Here is a 27,467-nt window from a genome sequence, read left to right on the forward strand (position 1 = left end):
TCTCTTTGTTGCTTGTGCTGATATGGCTCAAGCCCACAGTTATCTGCCCCCCGTTGACCAAGATCCGGATGTGAATACAGAAGAAAGAGTGCTTGTGTTCAAGTATCAATATTTTATTAAGATTGAATGAAAAAGAAGCAAAAAATGTTCTTTTTGCAGAGAACTTGACTGAATTTGACACTCTATTGCAGAAAGATAGTTTTCAATGTAAATATTGGAAAAATCATAGCTTGTGGAAGTCTGAAAATTAGTCGTTTGTAGCCGATTGACTCCCTGGCGGAAGGGTTATGTATTTGAACTCAATTTTGACAGTCGGGTCAATGGTCAACATGGTGTTTTCTTGTGATTATATTTTGTGTCTTGAATTGTTCTAGAGATGCCATGTCCTTGTTTTTCAATTGGGGTGTGTATAAAGTCAAAAGCCAGGTTAGTGTCTATATGAAACATATAGTAAAAATAACTGTGGTCTCACGCCATATTGAAGATTATTATTTTGCTGTTTAAGAGCCTTTTGAAGTAAAACTTTAAAGTTGGTTGACATTTGGCCTTACCATGTTGTCTCCCTTTTACCATATGTAGGCGAGTATCTATGTGTTCCATTTGCAGCTTCAATTTCTAGCAAGCCGGTTCAATATGACCTTTAATTCCGAAATAAAATGGCTCACTGGTTTATGCAATGCAGTCAAGAAGAAGTGGTGTTTTGTTTTTCATAGGCTCAATATTTTGATTGGTTATAGTTATCATTGTATGATCCGTGGAAAATTACTGTTTTTGTTCTATTTCTTGACAGTTTTGTGAAATCATGCGTTCTGTTGCGTTGTATAGTATGTAGAAATTGGTTGCTTTTATTATGGTGATTAATGCTTTAATTTAATTTGTTAATTGAACATATTTCTGATTGACAATTTGCCAAAATGTCAACTTCTTTCTTCAATACAGCCATATTTACATTACCAATTGCATTGGAAACTATTTCTACAAGGCTTAGTTCCGAGAATTTAATCTGAATCTTGCATAATTTTATATCCGATTACTTTGGCTGATTTGTTATATTAATGCGTAAGACCATTTGCGCTTTGGATTGGACTGGCAACCTGGATAGAAAGACACCAAATCCGATAATAGTTCAGTCTCTTTATTTTGCATTATAAAAGACTTAAGATGAAAAAAATAATGAATGTACTGGCAGTTTCTGGTTAATGAACACTGATAAAATTGATTATATTATAGTCTACTTTATATATAAGCATAGGTGAGATGTACCTTACAGATAGGTAAATTATTCTAATTAATAGTGTTCATTAGCTCGAGTTATATGCCAGTAAAATAATATGGTTAAATTATTATGCAAAAAGTAGTACATGAATCTAGACGTAATGAATTAACTGAATAAAAATAAATTGGCATAGATTCATGACAATTCAGTATACTCGAACAGTTATATACTTGCAATTTTCAATTGTTAGAAAAGCACTAATATATTTATGTCAGAAATCATGACAACAATCTGCCAAAGACCAATATAAGAAAGGAAATAGGTAATACTCAGTCTGATCTGTCAGCTACAACGCCCAAGTTGTATACTACACCGGTTAGACGCGGTAATGCAACATAGAAATTAGCTATCCGAAGTGTAACTAGTTATTATACAGTTATTGTCTGGTTCATTAATGACAATTTGCCTATATGTAATATTATACAAATCCAATGGACAGTCATTCTATACAACTGTCTTGGATTAAGAAAAATGTTCATAATAAATACATACCAGACTGAACTTGTAACCAAAAGCTCACGTGAAGGATTTTATCAGCTTACATGCTACAACAACATATAAAAGCAACATGAATTACTTCAAACATCAAAACAACATGAATCAAACTGAAATAACAAAATAATGATATGGATTATGAATAAGCTAAGAAAATCAAAATCACCTGTTTAAAAAAACAAAACAATAGGCATAAATGAGATAAAATTAGATTAATTTTGTAAAAAAGTATGTAGCTGTTTTTCGTATGTGGTGGCAGAGATCTTCTTTGCTCGCTAATGGAGATCACCACGTAGGAGACTGATCATTACCATTGTAATACTAAAGAAGCATAATACAGTTATGATATCAATAGTGTTCTGATTAAATAACCCCTGTCTTATTACGGAGCTCCTGAAGTAAACAGTCACACATTTATTTTCAGAAGAAAAAAAATCATTCTAACAATCTGAATCCATAAATTGTTTTACGAAATGTTGTTTTGTTAACTGTTGATAACCCTATAATTGTCTATTAGTACGTAATAGGTAGATATATAAAAAAATCTACCAAAATTAAATGTTTTTTTGTCATTTCAGGGGCTCTCTTCGATATGACAGAGTTTCTGATTTTATAAAACTTAACATTTATTCATACAATCATGTATGTGGTAACATCAGCATGATAGTAATCTGTGCAAATATATGTGAATCAGTTACTATTGCACATTGAATCTTAGACCTTGACATATTGATTCTGTATTTAGCGGCATGGAGCGGGGACGTTTTCAGCATACAGAATGATTATAAGAAACATTCAATAAAATCTACATAAAGCAAAGAATTATCATCTTGTAGCATAATGATGAACATAACAGTAATTAAAATCCATAAATATATCATATACAGGAAGAAGCCTTTTTGATGGAGGGACCTGTATATTATGGTTTTCTATGAAAGCGTTCGTTTGGTAAAGAAGACATTTGTTGTTGTTTTTCTAAGGCACTTTGTGTTTCTTTTCTACCGGGTAGAGGACTTAAACACTAACCTGACAATCTCAATAAACACTTTAAAACAATAATTATCAGTCCATATAAAGGATGAGTTTTATAAGCATTTAACTTAATTGGTACGTGGATGAAAACTTTTTATTGAAGTTAAACGAGCGCAAACAAGAGTTGTGTAAATAACCTCCATATGCATATGCGTATGCGTATAAAGAGAGGACAGCCTTAACTATCAAATATAGGGAAGCAATACTTCATAAATTCATAATTTGTAGTTTTCCAAAGCCTAAGACTTTTAAACAATAATTTGACCCATTTTTAGAAAAAAAAACTGTGCTTTTTAAAAAACAAAAATAAAAGTAAAGCTCAGTTGCCAAACAACTAATGAAGACCATGCCCTCAGACACAAAGTAATAGCATAACATACATTATAGTGACGAGTATGCTCTAATATAATATCCTAGCAAACAGTACAATAAATTCCTGGTTCCGAGACACAGATTTATAACCTAACATACATTACAGTAGAAACCAGGATCTAAGAGACGAGATACCATACAATGAATACCAGGATAATAGCCTAACAGACATTGAACATCAGGCTCTGAGGCACAAGATAATAGTCTTACATACATTACAATGAGTAGCATGCTTTGAGGAACAAAGTAATAGTCTTACATACATAACAATGGAGACCATATTCAGAGGTACAAGGTAATAGACGAACACACATTACAATGAAGACCAGGCTCTGAGTTACTAGGTAATAACCTGACTTACATTACAATGAAAACCAGACTCTGAGGTACAATATATTAGCCTTACATACATAACAATGAAGACCTGGCTCTAAGGCACAAGGTAATAGCCTAACATACATTACAATGAATACCTGGCTTTGTTGTACAAGGTAATAGCCTAACATACATTTTAATTAATACCTGGCTTTGTGGTACAAAGTAATTGGCTTACATACATTTCAATTAATAACAAACTTTGTGGTACAAGGTAATAGCTTTACATACATAACAATGAAGACCATACTCTGAGGTACAAGGTTATAGCCTAACAAACATTACACTGAAGGCCAGACTTTGAGGTACAATATAATAGCCTTACATACATTGCAATGAAGACCAGGCTTCTAGGCACAGGGCTATAATCTAACATACATAACTATGAAGACCATACTCTGAGGCACAGGTTAATACCATAACATACATAACAATCAAGGTAATAGCCTAACATACATTAAAATGGGACAAAAATGTACATTACAATGCGATCAGAATAATGTATGGAATATAATATGACAAAATAAATGTAAACACATTTAAATAAAAGTATATAGTACATGAATGTATTATTGAATAGCAAAAATAATGTTAAATTATTTTGAAAAATGTCACTTTAACAGTACATATCTTTAATGTGATTACATATCTTAAGATTGAACAGTATGCATTATTGTCAAAGAAATAAATTGTTTTCTTTTAAATAACCCAAAAGAAAATCTCAACAAGATTGTTTCTGTTTCAAAAAAACAAACAAATAGTACAGCGAGCTACGGCCTATAAACGTTTCAGGGTTAACCGACTCTACGAAAGAGGCGCCGATGTATAGGTGAAACAACCAAAAAAAAATTAAGATCATTGGAAGAGGGCACAGACTTTGTTTTCTGTAAAAAAATAATATAGAATTAAAAGCAATATTTGGCATTAAAATATGGGAAAATGACACATAAACTTAGTTAACAAAATAGCATATATTTTACATCATTTAAAAGAAGTAAATATGACTGATCGCACTATAATTTCGTGAAAAATAAATCCCGTCAAGTCATCCTATTTTGGTTCAAAAGCGCTATTAATTTGTGAAATAAAAATATGGAACATGGTTTAGATAATGAATGTAGCGGGCACTGAGAAACTTAACATTATTTGTTTTGGCCTTACAATAATATAATAGAAACACTACAGTTACAAGTAGACCTCCAAAACGGGTGATGGTCAAAATCATTCATGGCAAAGTCCCTACCCCCAGTATTTTATAGACGGACGAGCACAATATAAAGATAAATTTGACACTTGGGTGTGGTTTTGTTTGTCTGTGCTCTACACTCATTCAAGAGAGTTAAAACATTAACATACACAATACATGACTATATTTTCTGATTACAACAATGTTCATATTCTTTTTGGATTAATTTAAGGCCGCAAATATCTCTACGCTTGAATAACATACTTGTTTGCTCTGCAATATCCTTGTAATCAACTATTTAGTAGTGCAGAGCAAGAGTCAATCATTGATAAGATATATATCTGTTCCACATTGTGACAATAAAAATTAACACTCGGCATGGTATGCACCTAGACTTCCGGCAGCGAGATTTACAACGAATAGGTGTGAACCGTCCATTGTCAGCTTGTGAGGGACAATTTATTAGGACGCCAGTGATGCATTCTCCCCAGACAGCCTGAAAACAGTATTTTAAGTACAATATTTAGACCTTCATAAAATTTAACGAAGTACCGCATTACGATGCCAATGCGCATTTATTTCCTTCAGTTGGTCCAGGCGTTTAAGTTGATAGATTTGATATGCATGGGACTTGCTTCAGAGACGTCTATTATCATTATGAACTTGTTTAAGTTTCAAATGAGTTTCATCATTCTTTTTTTCAGATGTGTCTACTATTAAAAATGTTGATGATACCTGATACTGCATAATGTAAATAACCTTTAAAGCACATTATTGCAATAACCATAATAACGCATTATGGTATAATCCTAATAACACATTATTGCAGTTTCCATAATACTGCATCATGGCACTGATCTTAATAGCTCGTTGTCGTACTTACTATAATGCAGCATTATGGCAATGACCATAACAACACAATATTGCACTTATAACACTTACTTCAATAGCACAATATGGCACTTACCCTAATACTGCACAATAACACTTACCCTTATACTGCATTAGGGCATTTCCCCAAATAATAATACCGCATTATTGTACTTGACATAATAACATAATTCTATTTACATTAATTCCGTATTATGGCACTTATTCAAATGATAATACCACATTATGGTAGTTACCCTAATAAACCATTATAGCACTTATCATAATACGGCATTATGACACTAACATTAATAACACATTCTTGCCTTTACCGAAATACTGAATTATGACACTTACCCTTATACCACATTATGGCACTTACACATATAAAAACACCATATTATTGTACTTGTCCTAATATCACACTGGCATTTACATTGATTCCGCATTAAGAAACCTATGCAAATAATAATTCCCCATTATGGCACTTAACCTTAAAACGCACTATTGCACTTACCATAATACTGAATTATAGCACATATACTAATGACGCCTCATCACACTTGCCAAAAGAATAATAACACATTATGGTACTTATCCTATTTACATAATACAGAACCTACCCTTTTCCTTCATTAAGGCACCTACCTAATTAATAATACCGCCTTATGGCATGTACACTTATAAAACACGGACACTTGCATCAATTCGGCAGTATGGCACTTATAATACGTTATGACACTTACCCTAAGTGAGAAGAATCTGCGAATATTACCTTCACATATCTGCAAAGACAAGTTGATAAACCAAAGTTTGAGTTTGATACAATGCAACGCATTTCCTTGGATAAGCCCTAACCAAAATTTAGGTTTGACACAATGCTCCCCTTTATCTGAAAAAAGTCCCTACCGAAGTTTAAGTTTGATGCAATGCTCCAGGTCTTTGTATGAGATAAAATCTTAAAGCTTAAGCTTGATACAATGCTCCCCCTTTATCCGAAGTTACCCCTGTCCAAGATAAGCTTGATACAATGTTCCCCCTTTATCTGAAGTTACCCCTGTCCAAGATAAGGTTGATACAATGCTCCCCCTTTATCTGAAGTTACCCCTGTCCAAGCTTGATACAATGCTTCCCCTTTATCTGAGGTTACCCCTTTCCAAGATTAGGTTGACACAAGGCTCTACCTTATATGTGGTAATAACACAATTAAAACTACAACACAACGCCCAGCAGTCAAACATCAGCTATGAACCCTGGTTAGAGGCTCACTGTAAAGGCCCAAACAACTGAACATTGAACAAGAGACACAGACGTTCATAACAACACACATCACACACACAAACACATCAAACTAGCTGTATCAATAACTGACAGGATTTCTGCCTTGGAACGGTCAGTGAAACACATCATTATGCATCAGTGTTATGTGAGATAAGCCCTTAATCCAATATGTTTACACAGTGTAACCCTTAACTGAGATAAGCCCCTACCTTCAACCCTGATTTGCTTCGTAAGCAAAACCTCTGGGGCTGACTCTTTGGGTTTATTGTCATTGATTGACTTTTGTAGAGCCGATTTTATCCACTCCAGAGAGTCCTGAGTACTTTCCAGCTGCGAAGAACAAAGTTTTATTACTTCATGAATTTATAATCATTCAGAAATGAAATCATTGTTCGATACTTAATTGAAGTATGCAGGAAGTAGTTTTTATAGCATATCGTAAGATATAAACAATATTATGCATTGCCATACTCATAAGTGGAATCAGGCTGAGGTGATCTTGATACAACTTTTCAACCTTCCATCCTTTAACTTATCTTAGATTACCTGTTCCTCGAACATAGTCAGTAAAGTCTCAGGCCTCAGTGTATATTCAGTAAAATGCATGCAGGTAACAGAGGCATGACCCCATCTTATCTTATCCTATACAAACTTATTAGAAATAATATTATCTTATCAATATCAAATTATCTGTTTCTCCATGCCGGTCAGCCTACTTTACAGTCAAAGTGGAATCTTCACTTCAACGCTTGTATCTGACAGAGGCATCGTCCAATCTTAATTTATCCTATGATAATTCATTTTATATAATCTGTCCTTAAATCATCTTACCTGTTTTTCGATGCTAGTCAGCCTACTCTCCAGTCTAGGTGGACTCTTCCCTTCAAGCTGTTCCTGGATCTTCTCAATACTGGAAAAATGCCTTGAATAATAGTCACCACTAAATCGAACAGTTCTATTTTATATAAAAACCGAAAAAAAGTACTAGTAAGTAAAACGAAAACAACTTGAAACAAAGGGAAGCATATTATCATTAATGAGAGTCGTCAATAACAATACAGGCGTGTTTATCGTGGCCATCTTAGTTAGAAGTTATGAAGATAAACCTTGCAGATAATGTACAGCAAATAGCATAAAAAATTGTGCCAAAAAGTCATACTTCAAATTCTGGAAACTTGCAAATTATCTATGCCTTGATCTCACATGTTGTGTGTGCTATCCGCTCTGTGTTCAGGACTCTGCAGGTTTTTCAGTTCCTGTCCATGGTGATAGGCTTCGGCAATGACGTCCTCCCATTGTATTAACTCACGCTCATTCTTGAACTTTCGACCTAAGGATATAAATTTGTCAACATCTGTATGTTTTATTATTGTAGGTTATAAGTATCTTCCATGGCCGAGACAATCGAAAATCCTCGGCTAGTATCAAGAAATGGCCTCGGATATAATACGGGTCGTAAGAAAATAGTCCATCATGGCCGACCAAGAAGATGTTCAAACAACCAAGAGATATGTTAGACCAAAGACAGAATGAGGAGCGTAACTTTACCACTCATTTGTGTGTAAGTGTTATTTTTATACTTATTGTATTTTATTAAAAGAACCCTAATGAGAAAATAAATGGAAATGTCATTAATTCTTAGTGGGTGGGTTAAAGTCTTCTTCATTTGACAGATTCTTAGATATACATTTCATTTCATTAACTTGATTTTTTTTATAATTAAAATTTACATTCTTTTAACCAAGGATGTATGGTTTATATGTCCGTGAGTGTTGGTATCGGAACAGCTTAATGTAATGCCTTATGGCACAATTGATGCCTGTTCATTAATATAGCTCTCAAAATAAATTAGATCTTCATTCAAGTGGTTTAGCAAAATGAGTTTGAACGCATAAACCAGCACACATTTCTTTCAAGCTGGGAGTAAGATTACTATTATTGATCCCAGTACTTCAACTTCATGGTTAAATTCTATGATATCCACCGGTGGTGGTGATGCAGAAACATTGAAAAATGCTTACATTTTTACTGTGCCAATGAAATGCAGACATTTAAATTTTAATTTTTATGTCATTTTCAGAGAGCAGTATGGTCCCAGTGGTGCGGCCGACTCTGAATTCCTGGCTTGTTCTAATGAAAAAAGGCGGATGAGGTAATGGTTGTGCTATTTTCGAAATTGGAACAATAATCTACCAATCAAGTATGCTATTGGTTAAAGCCCAAATGTACCTGCATGTTTGTACAATTAATCAACAAGGATTGATAGTATTATTATTAAAATATCAACATTGTAGTGGAATTTAAACATGATAACAATTTCATTTCATATTCTTAAATTTACCAGTAGTCCAGAGCTAATAGCTGCTCTCTCACAGATTGACAGTTCGTTTTGGTCATTCTTTAAAAGCCCTCAATTGATATCAAAAGAGTAATAACATAAAATGTACACAAATATATGGCTTAAAGCAATAGCAACAAATTGTTTTCCAAACAATTGAAATCTGTTCTATTATGTGTGACCTTATATGACTAAGTAGAAGGCATTTATACCAAGCTTTCCATCTTGAATATGAAAAACTGTGATCTGATATTATGTCAGCATTCTAATATCACTGGTTTCCATACATTTGCACAATAATTGCCATTTGGCTCGTTAAAAGACAAAAATAAAAAGGTAGCAGAACAGTAAAACTGTGAGAATGCAGCTTTAAATTGGTGTTGCACTTATTATTTTGTAAATACTTTTCTGTTGTTGTACAGGCTTTTAAAATAATTGATCTGAAAATATAATTCCTATACTTTCTGTTGCATTTTATGTTTTCTATTTCAGGCACTGGAATCCTAATAAAATCAAAAATGCCATTGTATGAGGATTAACCTGCAATGCATGGAAATCATCTAAGACAACTACAACGCCTACCTTGGGAAAATGAGTGCAAGAGGGAAACAAAGCGTTCAGTGAAACATCTTGTCATCTCAAATATTTGATGACTCAATTCTTATGTGAAGTTGCAGATAAAAGTCATCTGTTGGCCCGTGATAATTAGATACACCCAAACACATATTTTAAAGGGTTATATGGTAAAGAATCTATCTACGCCTAAAGTGGTTTTCCTATATTAAGGAGGGAGGATAACTTCAAAAACAGAAACAGATGGCATTGGCAGACCAAATAAAGGAGAACTATTTTGTTCAGTTAAATTTTTAAGACTTAAGAAAAGCTTTTAATAGGGCACATCCTTGCAAATGCCCTGAAAACTGGGCTCTTTAAAATGTGAAAAGGTGAAAGTGGTCTAGAGGATAAGCCTCAAATCCAAGGTTGTGGGTTCAAGCCCCTCCAAGATACTTTCTCATAACCTCAGGAAAAGGATGTCCGTACTTGTTTCTACTTTGGCAACATAATTAAGAGTGCTCCTGTAAGCTTTCAACTTGCATAGCAATCTGATTAGGCATAAAATTTGTGTTGATTGGTTTTTCAGTCTGTTGAAATGTTTATTTGAAGTGATGAGCATTGCTTACCGCAACAAATATTTATTTTCTTTATTAAGTTGAATTTAACGAACACATAACATGACTTGTGATTTTACAGATGAATGTTTATTTTGTTGATTGTATGAGTTTATTTTCTCAAATGATGTAATTAAAGTTATTCTGAATGTCCTTTTTTGGTTTGAAGAAAATGTTTTGAGGCTTTGGCATAGCATAGCGATGGCACCATTTAAAAATGCCGAACTTACATTTTTGTACTTTTTCAGGAGATACAAAAAACAATATAACATGTCATATACAATGACATGTAGGTTCTGGTTTTTCTGCAAGTTCTACTGACTAGTAAACTCAATTTCTGTTGGCTGTTAAGTCCGGTGTTTCAGAAAAGGCGGCAAAATAAAATATGTTACTAAAAAGATGAAAACCTCGAAATAGCAAAAAAATGTAGGTTCGGCTTATTTAAATGGTGCCATCGATAGTGTCATCATCGTCATTATTGTTGTGTGCAAATAAAACATTCAAAACAATGTATTAAAAACCAAACCGTCAAGCCAAGTACTCAAAGAGGCACAAGGATATTGCTAAAGAGACCGGTAATATATTTAGACAAATAAAATACATAGAAAGATCTATACCTCTGACACATGGTAATGCTTTAGTCCTCTCATTGTGTGTTTATGGTTAAGACTGAGACTTACAGTATCTTTTCTAATAAACACTTAAATTTGTATGGCAAATTAAAGCCATATATATATGGGGATTAAATGCCAGAAAGATTGTAAAGTCTCCAAAAATACTCAATGCACTTAAAAGGGCTTGGCACAGAAATGAAAGTAAAAATGGGAGCAAAAACTAAATTAGATAGTACCCGACGATATGTCCCTAAATGACATATGACGCGTGTTTAGTGTATTATCATCACATTCACACCTCTGGCATAAGAGGCCAATCATTGTAAAAACATGACAAACGAACTTTATAGACAATAGCAGTGTTGTAGGTCAAAGTTTTTTTATTCTATTTATTCAACATTTGTTTTCGAATATTCGAATACCGATTTTGACATTCGAATACCAAACGTTTGATCGAATATTCGAATATTCGAATATTCGTTTTCATCTCTATTAATTTTACATTGATTTGCATACATATGGCTCTGTTATTGCTTGCCTAATATAAAAAATAAAATTAAGGGACATGTTGATCAAAATTGTAATTATTGTAGTCATTGTGTGAAGAGTGATCTAAAGGCTAATTATTCGAAATAGATTAAGTATTAATGAAAAAGGTCTGGTATCCATTGCTGAAATGCTTAGTAACAAGGCTAAATATTTGTTCAAAAAAATCAATTGAGTATCTTATCAGTTACTGTTTTGGTGTTGTTGTTTTTAATAAAAATGACAATTTACTCAAAGATATTGAGACTTATAATTATTGATTAAGACAAATAGAATGCATAAAGAAACTTTTAATGAGTGAGTTTGTCCAAAGTCTAGGAGGTAAAGTGAAGCATGACCTGCCGTGAACAAATACTATTTGAAGACAAGTTTTGTCAACTTAGTGCACTAGTCAATTGTACCCCCCCCCCCCCCAACCCCAGGTCCGGGGGTATACTGGGTTTAAACGAGGAAATGGGCCGTGTTTTTACCTTTCAGGTGGTCCTGCAGTGCTAGGTGAATGCGGTGGTTTTGTCTTCGCTTAAAATATAGAGAGGAATGGGCCTTAACTAGAGTCCCTGGGGTGTGGGGGGCATTTTGCAGGGATTTTACCATTTTATCATCCGCGCATGGCGGGTATTTTAGCCGGGGTTGGCTGTACTGAAAGTCAAAGTCCCCGCTATTCCCCGGACTGGGGGGGGGGGCGTGGATACAATTGACTGGTGCATAGTCACATGGCCGTTGTATGGTACTACCAATTGAGCTTACTGGGTGGCTAGGAAACATCTAAATATTCATAAAACGAACATTGTTTGAGGTTACAATAAATATTTTCTCTTAAACAAGCACATTTAATTTAACACAATCAATTTCCTTGTTGTTACAATGGGCCTTCTTTTTGCGGATTGAAAACGGTGTTAATCGCCGGTAGCCGCATCGCACTTTCGTATATCCTTACTACTATATTCGAGGTCTATCTCGAAGCTTGACGGAGATGACCGAGTTGTTACGGCTGTGGCCGAGAGTGTAAGATAGGTCATCCCAACCCGAGCGTAGGATGTTTTGCGGAAACAAGGTTTACCGAGTTTCCGCATAACCCCCTTCGCGAATGTTCGGATGAATCCATCTTACACGATCGGCTATGGTAGATGCTTTTTTTCCCATTCCAGTTGAACAAAATGAAGTTAAAATGTAGGAACTATTTTGTGCGTCATAAAACAAAACAATTTGCGTATAGATATGTAATAATTTAATTTTGATTTAATTTAACTTTAATTAAATAATTGTTCTTTAAATGATTGTGAGGAGAGTGCAGCATTATTTCTTGAGTGCAGCGTGAATAATTTTTATGGTGCCATTTTAAGCAAGAAATAATTAACTTTGATTTAAAGTATTGCCACAAAACAAAGAGTCCATAATGCTACAGACGACGGTCTTCAACAAGGGAGGTAATTAAGTGATGACAATGGAAAGGAGTTCAACACGGGTAATTGTTTTATCTTTGCCCGTGGGCAAGATAAGAATGCTAATCATGGCCAATTATTTGGATCTATTTGTCTGAAATGGGAGAAAACATTAACTTGTTTATAGTACTTCTACAATCAAAATTGTAGACCCAATAGTCATACAGAGTAACATTTAAAAAATAACATAGTGTCTAGAAATCCTTATCACAACTATTTTTAAAAACATAAACATTAAAATGATATTCATGATTGTGTGAATTATGATTAAAATATTATGAAAGCATACTCAATTAACCAAAATTACCAAAATTATATTAATTTTTAAAGGGACTAGACACCAAATGGTCCCAAAATCGGCATATAGTGTATTTCTTGATAACTAGCGTAAAATTGTCAATATGAGCTTCAATGAGGCCGATAATACATCATTTTACATAAAACAATAATATTTTGTTAGCTGAGTTTACCCGTTTAGAAATGGCATTATGGTTTCCAAGTTTATAATGTGTGTATTTTTAGCATGTTAAAGTAACGTGTTTAGTACATATAAATATATCGAGGCTATTATAAATGGCATTATGGTTTCCAAGTTTATAATGTGTATATTTAGCATGTTAAAGTAACGTGTTTAGTACAGATAAATATATCGACGCTATTTCTAAATTTACAGTGATTTACGTGGTAAAGTCAATTCGAATTAGAAAAAAAAGATACCACGTGTCGTAAGCGATCTGATTCATCAGTATGTAATATTCAATGCGTTGTACACAACGATATGAATTTAATGTAAGTTTTTGACTATTTTCTTTTTTCTTGCAATTTAACAACAGGATTATTTGCCTTTAAACATTTAAACGATTCATACACTCACGTTTTACTAAAAATACTCACAGAAATCATTTTCAGCTTTTCCACTCTTCTTTTTCATAGCCTTACAGCAGAATGACTCACATATAAATCGGAAGAGCAAAACTATATGCATGAGAAGACTAAACGGCGGAAAGAGTACATGCCGTGTGTAGTACTCTCGGATTAGAGAGTAACGCTGGAAGTGCCAATGTTTGTCTGCGTTGTCCTGGACTTTTTGGAACGTGTTGCTAAAGAAAGGAGAAACAAAACTTCCTAGGAGGATATTTATAAAGGTGCATAAACAATACCACCAGCAATACAACTAAAAGTAATATTTTGTATTAAAAACATAATTGATAATTCAAAACATTGACAATATAAACAGTCTGTAGACTGATAGACATAGACTGATTATCAAATTATTACTAGCTATTGTATTCAGTGTAATTTAGGAGTACACATTTTGACAATATTTTCTTGATTGTAAACACTGCCAATGACTATTGCTATAAGGTCCCGTCTTAAAAATCCCTGGCAACTATTTCAGTGATAAGATTTATTGGTTTTGGATAAGGAAAACACTACATTGTTTAATGGCTTTTTTTAAGGTGAACCTTCTCTTTCTTTGAATAAGTTTAATAAAATGCACATATATTCAACTTGAATATTTATAAATTGATAAACTTTCTATATGAATTTAAAAAAATCACATTTTGAATACATGGTTTTGGTCGTTTCTTGCTTCGGAAACAAAATGTCTCAATGTATAGTTTTTTTAAAGCGCTCTAGATTACGTCAAGTGACAATTTTTAAGTCAATTGAACCGCAACATATAGAAACATGTCTTAACATAAATCTGACATAATTAGGAAATATGACATCATGGTTTCCTGTGACTAAAAATAGAATGTTGGCACCCATGATAGGACATACTTGTGAAGCACATGGTACATTTAAGTTAAATGACACTTCTTGTAATGAATACCTAAACTATAATGTCTGCATTTCAATAACCAACCTTCAACCTACTTTGGCCTCACAATACAATACACTAACCGGAAATATATCACTTATTTTTTTTTTCAATAACCAAATATTTGGAACATATCAGCATGCTATAAAAGAAGCAAAACAAGTTCTTTACTTAACTTATATTTTTTATTAACCAAAACAGCGTACCTGAACATTGCAATGAGAAGGTTAAGCAGTAACACGTTAGCAAGCAACATGTAGATGCCCATCATGATCGGCACTACCCACTTTCCTGTGTCCGTTGGGCACCTGGCCTGAGTACCGTTCATCCATAATGCAGCATTGTGCGAGCAGTCAGCTTCAGGCGGGGAATAAAATTAGCATGACGTTTATATACGTTAACGGCGTACGTAAGTAATACTCATCGAATTCGGCTTACATGTTTACAAATTCAGGTAAGCTATCCATCATTCAAATGAAGATATGAGTTAGGTATAAGGAGGCTATTTTTATGTTTAATTTAAATTGATTAACCATTATATTATTTTCTTGCATGGAGTTGATGATTTTTGAATAACACCATTATGGCGCTACTATTATTGTATAATGTCTTCAAGGGAGATAATACAACAAAAATATGATGATTGTGATAAAGCAGATCTTTTTATTGGTTTCTTAAATGATATAATCGGCTTTCGGTAAAACTTTTAAAACTATTCAAAATAAACCGTTTGTAACTTTAAAATGAACCTGTACCAATGCCTTTTTTCTATTCTAATGTTGGATGGATCACCTTAACAAGTAAGTACAATAGCACAACCACTGTTATTCAAAAACTGTTTCAAAGGTTAACCTAAAGTAAAACTTAAACCAATTTAACAACGACTTCATCGCAAGCAAACGCATAATCCTTAAATAATGGTTTTACATACAGATTTTGCCAAGTATTTTAGTTAGTCAACTCACTTCAAATGTACATATTGTAATAGTAAGCATATACACCAAATTTTATGTTTTTATATCTCAATTACTTGTTTGGGAGTAATGGCTAACACAAACATTTGTAGTTTGACAACACAGCCACCAATGCCAACAACACATCGACGATTATGATAATATATATTTTTTCTGGTAACAAACAATAACATGTGGCATAACTGGACACTATTTAAAGCCAGACGTTCTGACCTTGCCATAAAAACATGTATATTCTTCTCTGGTAACGTGTTTACCAAGGTCCATTTGAATATATTTAATGGTTTCGAGTTATAGACAAGGTTAAATGAGTTGATCTAGCATGACAACATGGATACCGACGTCCAGGCTATCACGATACCTCTTTTTCTACAAAAAATAGACAAGCTAAAACTAAAAGCAAAGGAGCTAAAAACAAACCTTCAATTTCGTCCAAGAACAGCTCTCCGTAGATGTTCCAGTAAGAATTATGAATGATCTGAACGGCCGTGTTCCATGTTAGCGGGGAGTTGGGATAGAGAATGGAGTGGGAGGCAATCGCGTACGAGCACATGAACACCATCAGGATCACCAGAAAGTACATTAAGTCCTGGATCTGGATGAATATTGAATAAGTGGACACGATCACCATCAAGATGACCAGGACATGATCCGGATAAATACAATTTTTGGATTGAAATCAGTATTAATAATATAACATTTTATGCAAAAACGCAATCGAAATCTTTATGACCAGGACATACATCAAGTCCTGTATCACGAAACACCTTATAACAAATGCTTGAATAAGATGACTTAAAGACAATTGTAAATGGTCATTAACTCAAAAATGCTAAAAAGACGTTGCATTAAATTACCATTTTGCCAATCATAACAAGTTTGGGTCCTAGTTCTTTGTGAACCGACACAATGTGCAACAACCGCATGAAAAATGTCACAAAATTGATAGCAAGGATCACTCTGGCAGCTTCGAACGTGCTCTCGTAAGGAGTGAATCGCAGGATTATTCCGATGATGAACAACACTATGGTCAAGGTGTCGACAACGTTCCATGTGTCAGTGATGTAGATTTTCAATTTCATGGCCAATGTGGTTGAAGAGCTCGTTGCCATCTGAACAGTAAACGAGGGAGATAACTATTGTTATTTTGTATTGATTGTTTAATTTTGAAAGGGTTCATTTCTCTGTAAATCAATAAGGTCCTGAGAATTAATACCTAGAAAGTTATTCATCAACTGATGTTAGTCAAAACCCCAAAACTGGGTTAAAAATAACACTTTGCCAAATATACCCAAACTTAAACATCTTGAAGACAGGACCTTGGGTTATAAAACAATAGGACTATAAAAATTAAACCATTGGACCATGGGAATAAAGCAATATATATATATGTATAACGTAGGTGTGAGTCTAACTAAAAGAATGTCATTAAACAGGTGTACAAGTAAGAGTTAAAGGGATTAAACAACATACGCTATGGTATTGAAATTATCAAATGTAAAATAGTTGAAAATACTTTGAAAGCTCGGAGTTAAAAACAATCTACAAGTCTATAATAACAAAAAAAAAACTGCAAAAATGAAGAAAGAATTAATAACTATCAAAGTATGAACACGAAGATAATAACTCACTGCTAGATGGTGTGGATATCAAATCGTGCCTATTATACTTTTAAAAAAAATGTTTAGCATCTTTTAACAAGTTTGTTTCATAATGACATTACTCCCAGGATTTATTTTTGAAAGACTAGTACAGAAAAATGTACAAAAGATTAAACTTGCATGTTAAAGAGAAAGAAGACACAAAAAACTAACACTAGATAACTTTTAAATGAATTGTTTTGGTAAATGGTCTAATCATGTTAACCGTATTGAAATATGCGTATCCATGTCCAAGAGGGACATGATAAATCGCCCTGAACAAGAAGGTTCTTTAGTGATTGATCAGAAACAGAGTTTCAGCTGAAGCTGACCTCATATTCAATAGGATCCATGTATTGGTCATGAATCATGACCAATCCGCCTACAAGTCTGCGGTCCCTTGGTTACAAGTCTGCAGTCTTCAGTTATTGTTCGAAAACGGGGTTTTCCGCTCAAGGTCACTACATCCTAGACCTATGACCTATGTAAAATTTCACAATATTGTCCATCACATGAATTTAGAACCATTGTTGAGCATCTTTTGCTAAAACAATTATTGACAATTTATTAAGTTCTGAGAGTTAAAATTTATATTGTCAATTGTTTTGTGCCAATACTAGGTAGATCACTTTCACACAAAAAGCAAGCACATCAAGTGTGTTCAAGACAATATGAAAATACGGGTCACTGAGTTGGTTTATAGGACATGTATATGTATTAAATTTGTTCAAAAAGAGAACAATTTGATGCTTTGTTAAATAGATGAAGTCTTGCTCAATTGGGATCTTAAACCCTCAATTTAAACAAGAAGGTTGCGGAGCAAGGGAATAACGCATGGATGATTAAACTCAAAATAATACGTCCTGCTATACATTGACGACATGCACAGTTATATGTGAATATCTTGATCAGCTCTAGAGTTAGTGTTTGCACGACGATGCCAGCAACGACTATGTTGTGACAATATCCACTGTTTTTGCCTTCATAAATAAATCAAGCTAAAACAGCTGAGCTGTTAAAAGAGAATACATTCCACAAAAGCTGGTATCCCTGTCTGACTTCAGCTGACAAGAGATGTTCAATTAAATATAAGTTTCATTTACATTAACCACCATACCTGTCTGACTTCTTCCGTTGCAATCGCAAACACCCAGATGATAAGTATAATCTCTTCCACGGAGACTTTCGGGTCAAAGTTGAAGATCAGGATGTACGTGTAAAGACTGAGGAACACGAGGTAAGAACACTGCAAGAAAAAGTGGAATACAATATGAGTGCCAATTTTGAAGCACTGTATGAATGTGTTTGATGTGATAATACTTATTAAAAAGAGCCACAAACGGACACCAACACTAATCGGATTTTGCTCATCTAATCAAGGGACATAATGCAACAAATATAGTTTAACAAGCCATCTGCTTTGCTACATTTGCGGGTATTGCCATTTATAACATAACCAGCTTCCGAAAATGTGTACAATTCTTAATAGAAAAGTATTTAACTGTTTTCTTTGCCACTCACAGAACGTTCTTGGTCAATAAGATAAACCTTCCCGTTGAAATCTAAAACAAATATGCGATCGCTTCTAATATACAAATGGACGTTGTTGACATATTTAACCTGGTCGACGTCTCCCTTTAGCACGGAATACGAAGTGATCACTTTATATGTATTTTTACATTGGCAAATTCCCGTGAAGTATAGTAATAGGAATTACCAGACTGTCCAAAAAGATGTTAAAATGGGTCTTGAAAAAGTGGTTCTAAATATCACATTATGCAGAAAGATGGTGACAGGGGCTTTGAAAAGTAACAGTAGAAAATTCAACCTTGTACACAAACATGTTAAACGGTGCGGTAAGACGTTACAGTTGGACCTAACTTATGATGTCGAAAAGGACATAAATGTACTAGTAAGGATAAACACCTTGTACACAAATATGGTGAAAAGAGCGTTGAAACGTAATAGTAGGAAACACTTTATTTGCGCTTAAAAGTAATATTTGGCAATGCCAAATTCACAGTACAACAACGATAATGAAGGGTGCGTTGAAAAGTAATAGTAGGATATACCACATTGTACACAAAGATGGTGACCTACCACATTATACATAAATATGATGATAGGAGCTTTGAAAAAGTAGCCAAGTTTATCATTAGCTGTCATCTTGACATTGAGCTTTTCATCTGTTTTATCATCATAACTGAAATGAGGAAGACTACAATATTTTATTTCAGATAAAACCAAATTATATCAAAACTACATCCCAATAGATAACAATTATCATATTACAACACCTTAAAAGTTGGATTGCCATCTGCTGTATATTAATTAACATATAGGGTTATTTGCTTTTTTTATTGACAACAAGTTATGTGGCACGCCATTCCTGAAACTATGTTTTATTCTAATATCTTGTATATCTAATTCAAGATACAGTCTAATACTATGTTATGCTTAACTTTATTAAGTTTGTTTTATGTTTTACTTGTTTTCAATATACATCCACTCCCATATCTGAACAGTAACACGTCAAACGCATAGCCTTACTGTACCATACCCACCATAAGAATAAAAAACACTGCTATTCAGTGAATATTCACGCATGCTAGTTATTGAACATTATCATTGACACCACGGCACGAAACTGGTACTTCATCTATGACCCTTATGATTGAAGATATATATTGCTCGTAACGCGTTGATTTTTAATTGCAATACCACGGATTGTAGTTGCGTTAAGTATTACACAAACAAACAAGTATACATAAAAACACTTAACACTTGTAGCTGGCCTCTCATTGGATCCATTGGTATGTACGTTTTCTGTCTCATTTTCTTGTGAGAATCTTGGTTGCAATCTTTGTTTTTGTTGTCACCCGTTGTGCACGTTGACATACTTGCAAATGTGCTACAGGTATCAGCTTTGGTGAATAAGGGCAGAACTAAAATCAAGGGCGGGAAAAACAAACACAACAGGAGCTGAAAAAAGGAAGAACAACACATTAAAATGTAATATATTTGTTATAGTATGTTTCAGCTCAAAAACTAACTTATACATGAGGCCAAATAAAAATTAAGTTATGGTTGCGGTTTCCCGACCTAGATTAGCTTATATCCAAGAATATTTTACAGACGAACACGAAACATTCAATATATTCAGAATGGAACGGAGAAGTTTTCAGTAATGGGAAATCGAATGCTAGAGTAGTTGCTATTTTCATCAGGAAAAGCTTGAAAATTCTTAATGTTTTGAAAGATAAAAGTTAAAATTTTCTTCTGCTTGAATTACTACAATATGATATATCCTTTCTGTTAGCCAATTTATACACCAAACAAGAACTGTATAGTATAGGATTTGTCGAGATTATAATCTAGTGCTTTATCCAGAATAAGACTAAAAATAATTGTTAGTCTGTTTACGTTAAAACCAGAAAAAACTTTGTTAAACAAATTGTCGGATAGATATTTGTTCGATCCATAAACAGATTTGCATGTAGATGAAATCATAAAAGTTGAGAAGACTAAACACATGACAACAGGGTAGACATGATTTTTTCTTGATAACAAATAGTATGATGAATTATGTTAGATAATGTGATACAGACATCTGTTACAAATCTGATCATTCAATTGATGTTTTAGAATCATGTGTTTCAAAAGCTGAGCATGACAAGGGCCTTTGAATGTTTTATGACTCGCTTTTATCTCAAAAAGGTTATTTAGAATGTGTAAAAAGAAAAATGGTTGATATTTTTTTACAATATTGTGTTTCAGTACATGAATGCAATGCTGTTTTAGAAATGGACGTATCAGAAATACATTTTTAATAACTGATGAATTATTCATGAAACTATGTTAATGGAAATAAGAGGTAGAACCATAACATATTCTTATCAAAGGAGACAAATAGCCATGGAGATAAGTTGTTACATGATTATTTATGAGATACAAAAACATCAGTTAGAAAATAACAAAGACCGATTGCATGTTTTAGAGACTGAGTTAAACGAATTAAGAAACATTAAAGTAAAAGGATTAGTAATTAGAACTAGGCTAAATTAGATAGAAAATGGGTAAAAGGCTACCATGTATTTTTGCAATTTGAAAAAAGAAGTTTTCTGATAAACATATACCATTCATTGAAGAGGATGACGGTTCCTATATTTTGGAACAAGATAAACTTTTGAAAAGAAGCATACAGTTTTTATACTAATCTTAATAGCGAAATATTATCAGATGACTTTGTAGTACAGTTTGAACTTAATCATTTAACCTATAATGTACTAAACAATCAACAGTCGACCTCTATAGAGGGTCTTTTAACATTTAAATTTTCAAATATTATTAAACAAATGAAAAACAAATAATGTCCTGGATATGATGGATTTAAAGTGAAATTATATTAAATGTTTTGGAAAGATATTAGACAATTTTGTTTCAAGAGCAAATAATTATGTTTTTTGTGTAGTTCTTTTTGTAGAAATATTAGGAACAATTGTATGTTTACCAAAAGACAGTAAGCCTAAACAGCTTTTTTAAGAATTGTAGACCTATTTCTCTTTCAAATGATATATACAATATAACTTCAGGAAGTAGAGCCCATAGATTGAAAAATGTTTTTGATGCTGCTTTAGTTTGCAGACATAAAAGAGGATTCAATAATGGTCCTAATATAAGTGAAAATACATGATTATTGCGATTATTGTATGATGTCATGAAAATAAGGGGTGTTAAGAATATTCCTAGCCTAGTTTTGCTAATTGACTTTGAAAATACGTTAGATTCCATATAATACTTTGTCTCTGTGAGGAATAGAGATTTCACAGTTTACTGATGAATCATCTCTTTTATTAGATAGTTTAGGATCCATTTAAACAAATTCAAACAATCATGGGTTGATACTGGATTCAAATTACTAGTAATTAGGTTACATTTTGATGTAGATTCAGATCAAATAGGTTAAATAAATTTTGATGAAAAATGTAAAAAAGTTAAAAAATGGAATGTGTTACATTGGAAAAAGAGGAAGCTTATACCAATTTGCAGACTGATATTATTTGAGTCAGTGTTACTACCATTATTTACACACCTATTCGTAAGTTTACCAAATCCACCAAGTTTTCTTCTTCAAGGGCTCAACGATTAATTCCTTGAGTTTGTGTGGAATGGAAAACCAAAACTGAACAGACGAGTACAGTTTTCAAAAAATATTTTTCAGAAGGTGGTATCAATATGAGTGATGTAACAAGTTATATTTATAGCTTAAAAATAAAATGGATAAGACATTATGAAATGCATAGTGACAGGGAATGTTTCAAACAAATATTTAACGTTAATATAATGTTGAATTATGGTATGAAGTTTTGTGAAATCATTTGGCATAAGATATCATATATTCTGGAAAGAGGTAATAGAAGCATATATCTGACATACATATATAATTTGCATAGACAATGTAAAGCAATCTCTGCATATGCCATTTTTCCATATCCATAGTTTTTCGCATGGAAATTATGTTGGTATCAATGCCTTATACAATATTAGCAACCACAAATCCTACGGAAAGCATAACCTGAATGTTTTCACTGTGAATTGATTTTGAAGTAATTATACTTCTTCCATGCGAAATTCATTCTTTATGTTATATTTATAGCTCTTATTCAAACATTTGAAAATGAAAACAAAAAAGGTTAACGTAGTTATTTTAAAAAGCGAGACATACATAGTTCTGACCTACCCTCCATAGCGAATTGTCCTGAACCAGTCTTCCATTCCATATCCTGTCTAGCAGAGACTGACATGCGGTCTGCGAGATAAAGTCCTTGTTTTCTGCCTTCACAGCTATTAACATACACGATGTATCGCCCCAGTTACTTAGCTCCCGTACCAACAGGTCTTTGGCCTTGTGTTCGTCCGTTGAGTGACATTCAGACAAGACTCCAGAAGCCAAATCTGACCATTCACTGAAAGCAACGCAAGAAAACATTGGTAACTATGGTTTCGAAATCGCTTAGTTTACTTGAAATCAAAATTAACAAAATAGTAGTCATTTTCTTTAATGCATATTTTTCATTGCATCTTTTTATCGCATTAACAGTATTCCTTTCACAATATTCGATTTAAATTCTCTAATTGTATCCATTTAATACACATACATATATATTCCAAAAAGCTGCGTTACAAACAATTTTAAACGGTTGTTTAATTATCACCGTTCGATAAATTATTCCCATTGTTTTTCAACCATAGTGATAACTCCACATGTATGTGAATTGTCATTGCATGTACAAAGTTTCTTTCAAATATCTTCAAAAGTTTTCAAGAAATTGGTAACATTAATTTCATCTGTGCTTTAAGTCATGTTCCAATAAAAAAAACCTTCGTTCACCAACATGGACGTAAACAAAGTGCCTTAAACAAGTTTCTTAGATACATATATGTTATACAACTGGCGCTAAGTCCATATTATATGAATTAGTTAGCTTCTTTATATTATGACTCTAAATTAACAAGAGATATTTGTGAAACATTATGCCCCCACCCTGACCGCCATGATGTCAGGAATATTTGGACAATTGAATTAAATATACATAGACCGAAATAACAGCCGATTTGTTATTGACATTAAATGCTTTTGAGGCAGTTTAAAGATTATGACCATTGACAGTATATGGATAGTAGGTAAGAATGATGCCATACCAATTTCGTACGAATGAAGAGGACGAGGCATTCTTCGGTTATCAATCAGACAAGCAGTTTGTGTTGAAGGTCACAGTGACTTCTAAACCCGATGACCCCAAAATCAAAAGGGATAATCTACTGGTCACGCCAACCCTCCATGTAAATATTGAGGACCAAAAAATCTACCCATTGTCTAATTAACATTCGGACAAGCTTTTCACGTTCAAGGTCACTATGACCTTGACCTTTGACTATATGACCTCGAAATCAACATGGGTCATCTACTGGTCAATCCAAACCCAAATGTCAAGTTTGAGGGTCATGGGTGCAGGCATTGTCGAGTTATCACACGGACAAGATTTTGCATTCAAGGTCACTATGACCTTAACCTTTGACCCTATGACCCCTAAAATCAAAAGGAGGGTCCATCTACTGGTCAGGCCAAACCTCCAAGTCAAGTTTGTGGGCCATGGGTGCAGGCATTGTCGAATTATCACTCCGACAACCTTTTCGCATTCAAGGTCACTGTGACCTAGACCTTTGACCACATAACCCCGAATATCAATTCTGGTCATCTACTGCTCAGGCCCAGCCTCCATGCCAAGTTTGATTACCGTAGGTCAAGGCATTGTTGTTCTATCACTGGGATAAGCTTTGACAACCTTTTCGAGCTAAAGGTTATTGTGACCTTGCCCTTTGACACGATAAACACTGAAATCAATAGGGGTCATCAACTGGTCAGGCCCAACCTCCATGTCAGGTTTGATGACCATAGGTCCAGGAATTGTTGAGTTATCACTCGGACAAGCTTTGGTTTACCGACGGACGGACGGACAGACCGACATACCGACCGACCGTTATGTGTAAAGCATTATATCCCCAAGTCATCGAAGGGGGGCATGAAAATCTTTTTTGCATAGTCTTATTGTGACAATACAAAACGATTTAAAATAACAATCATCAAGGCCATACCAATACTGCATTTTTTTAAAACATTAGAAAAGCTTAACACGTTTTGATATGTATTCACAGGTCAGCAATACTCTTACTTCATGTATTCTTGTATTTTATTGACGACCTCCGTGCATTTTGTCTTCCTTAACATGGACTTGAGCAGGTAGTTACCTACCAAAGCCGTAGCTATGGCATCCTGTAATACGTAAGAGAGATGGGAACGCTTAAATTTGTGTGCATTAAAACTACTTTCAATTTTGAGCATGAAGCATTTACTCTCAATAAGTGTGCAACAACTTTCGATTAAACTGGTTTCATTGAAAAATAAAAATAAAAATTCAAATTATGTGCTTGATACAAAAAACCATCAATGTATGTGCATCACACATCCTTTAATGTGTCTGTATTAAACAACGTTCAATGTCTGTGCATCAAAAACCTATTGATTGGTGTGCATCAAACAACTATCAATTTTTTTTTAAAATAAACAACCGTTAATTTGTGAGAATCAAACAACAATAAAATAGTGTGCTAAAACACTTAAACTACAAAGCATTCCGCTAGAGTCTGATGAGAAGGTCAGGAATTGTTGGTCAAGACAATTGTGCTTGAATGCCCTTTACATTTTGCAACTACAGAAACTGTCATCGAATTCAAAATAACTTTGAACCATATTTATATTTATTTAAGATCTAGGTCCATACTATTTGGAATAGGTTTATTAAATACCTCAATAGCCTGATCTAAGTAGTTCGATCACCATTCAGGTTATATTAAAAACGTTAAAATGTAACAATTAATCTATTGCCTGGCTTTCAGCACTTAAAACTGTTGTAACGGGAGTTAAATGTATATTTAATGTCACAAAACCGTGAGATCTAGCCATTTTTTTCTGTTTCTCATCAGACATGTAACATAAGGTCCCCACACCTGTGTCTATTAACCAGGTATACTCACCTTACTTCCAGCCCAGAACAGTTTCGCAATGTCCTGATGTATCATCAGTATCGACCAGATAAACAGGTGCGGAAATGATTGGTCAGAGACCAGTGATTTTTCCTCTTCATGTTTACTGTTTCCTGGAAAATAATGAACGATGTCCATTCATTTCTCTTTACTAAACAGTTTTAAAATGAATATGTTCTGGCAAATCAGCCCTATTTAGACTATGGCGGATCCAGGATCCGAAATAAATAGACTCAATACCTTCTATTGGGTTTGGGGACCTTAAAAACATTTTGGCCAATTAATACTTATGTAAAAAAACTACAGAACCAAGCTCAGTAGCCAAAAGTTTAACCATAAACCCCGTTTAAAGGCACAGGGTAAACGCCAAAGACATACAACACAAAAACAAAAAATCACATACTAGAAGCATGGAACAATAGCACAAAACTCCACAAACAGCAGAATGCATATAGTCTTAACTTGTGCACTCTGGATTATTTAATACCATATTGACATAAATCACTTTCGTTCACTTGTGTCAGGCATCTGGTGCACCTCCTGGAGCCGCCAATTATTATATCTTAATCATATCCGACAAAATTTCTGAATCAATGTTTTATGAAGGCCTAATCGAGGACATCATAGGTACATTTAGATATGGAATTACTGGATTCTATTTTTATCAAAACATGGGTTAACAAAGAAATACCTCTAAATTGGAAGTGTCGTCAATGGAATAAAGAGACAACAAGGGTACGTCAAAAGTCTTTTCAACAAAAAATACTCAAACGAGTGTTCCCATTGATTTTCAAAACAGTTTAAAGCGCAGAATTAAACATGAGCTTTTACAATAACGGGTATGTCATCCACTTACTTGCGCACTTCAAGCAACGTTTCATCAATTTAAATATAGCCCTGATTAAAAGCAATAACTCAACTACTCAATACATTCACTATATTTACATTAGCACACTTTTAGGGAAGGGGTAGCTCACCCGGCGCGCGACGTCCTTAAAATATCCAAATATTTTATGTTAATATCGTACAAAAATAAATAGCTACACACCAAAATGCAATGTTTCCGACTATATGGTGACCAAAACCACTCACTTAATGGTGAGGGGAAACATGCCACAAGTTGTGCCCCGAAGTTGCGTCCCATCTAACGCCAATACCTAGGTACGCCCCCGTTTAAGATATATTTCTGTCCTCTGTTCACATTTAAATTTTGCATGTTTCCTTATTTAAACGACTAGATGTAAATCTTATCCTATATGCTTTTAAGGTATTTTGGAACAGTTGAAATGTTGAAAAGAAACATTAATGTGGAAGGCAAAAACTTAGCTAGACCTTTAAACTGCAGCATGCTAAGACACAAATAAAGGAATAATGGTCTGGAGTTGTATGTATTATTCACGTATTGGCATGTAAACAGTTGTTGATAGA

At 33.8% G+C, this 27,467-nt stretch overlaps 1 protein-coding gene across 4 annotated transcripts in view; it reads right to left on the reverse strand.

Annotated features, from left to right (window-relative positions):
• Positions 1-1,149: 1,149 nt before the first annotated feature.
• Positions 1,150-27,467, reverse strand: part of LOC128233439 (transient receptor potential cation channel subfamily M member 2-like) — a 54,686-nt gene continuing 28,368 nt past the window's right edge. For 2 of the 4 annotated variants that reach the window (XM_052947117.1, XM_052947116.1), the window contains exons 14-28: positions 26,031-26,152; positions 25,169-25,269; positions 23,176-23,401; positions 20,218-20,417; positions 19,536-19,638; positions 18,553-18,681; positions 16,653-16,907; positions 16,216-16,390; positions 15,028-15,178; positions 13,891-14,096; positions 8,091-8,217; positions 7,719-7,797; positions 7,097-7,217; positions 6,353-6,391; positions 1,150-5,232 (exon numbers count right to left, since the gene is read on the reverse strand). In XM_052947117.1, the coding sequence (XP_052803077.1) occupies positions 6,384-6,391; positions 7,097-7,217; positions 7,719-7,797; positions 8,091-8,217; positions 13,891-14,096; positions 15,028-15,178; positions 16,216-16,390; positions 16,653-16,907; positions 18,553-18,681; positions 19,536-19,638; positions 20,218-20,417; positions 23,176-23,401; positions 25,169-25,269; positions 26,031-26,152 (2,003 nt within the window). In that variant the 3' untranslated portion in view covers positions 1,150-5,232; positions 6,353-6,383. Of the gene's footprint in view, positions 5,233-6,237; positions 6,392-7,096; positions 7,218-7,718; positions 7,798-8,090; positions 8,218-13,890; positions 14,097-15,027; positions 15,179-16,215; positions 16,391-16,652; positions 16,908-18,552; positions 18,682-19,535; positions 19,639-20,217; positions 20,418-23,175; positions 23,402-25,168; positions 25,270-26,030; positions 26,153-27,467 lie in introns of those variants that run through there. The other 2 variants (XR_008260686.1, XM_052947118.1) reach the window with 2 other exon arrangements.

Source organism: Mya arenaria, chromosome 5 (genome assembly GCF_026914265.1).
Source record: "Mya arenaria isolate MELC-2E11 chromosome 5, ASM2691426v1".
NCBI lineage: Eukaryota > Metazoa > Mollusca > Bivalvia > Myida > Myidae > Mya > Mya arenaria.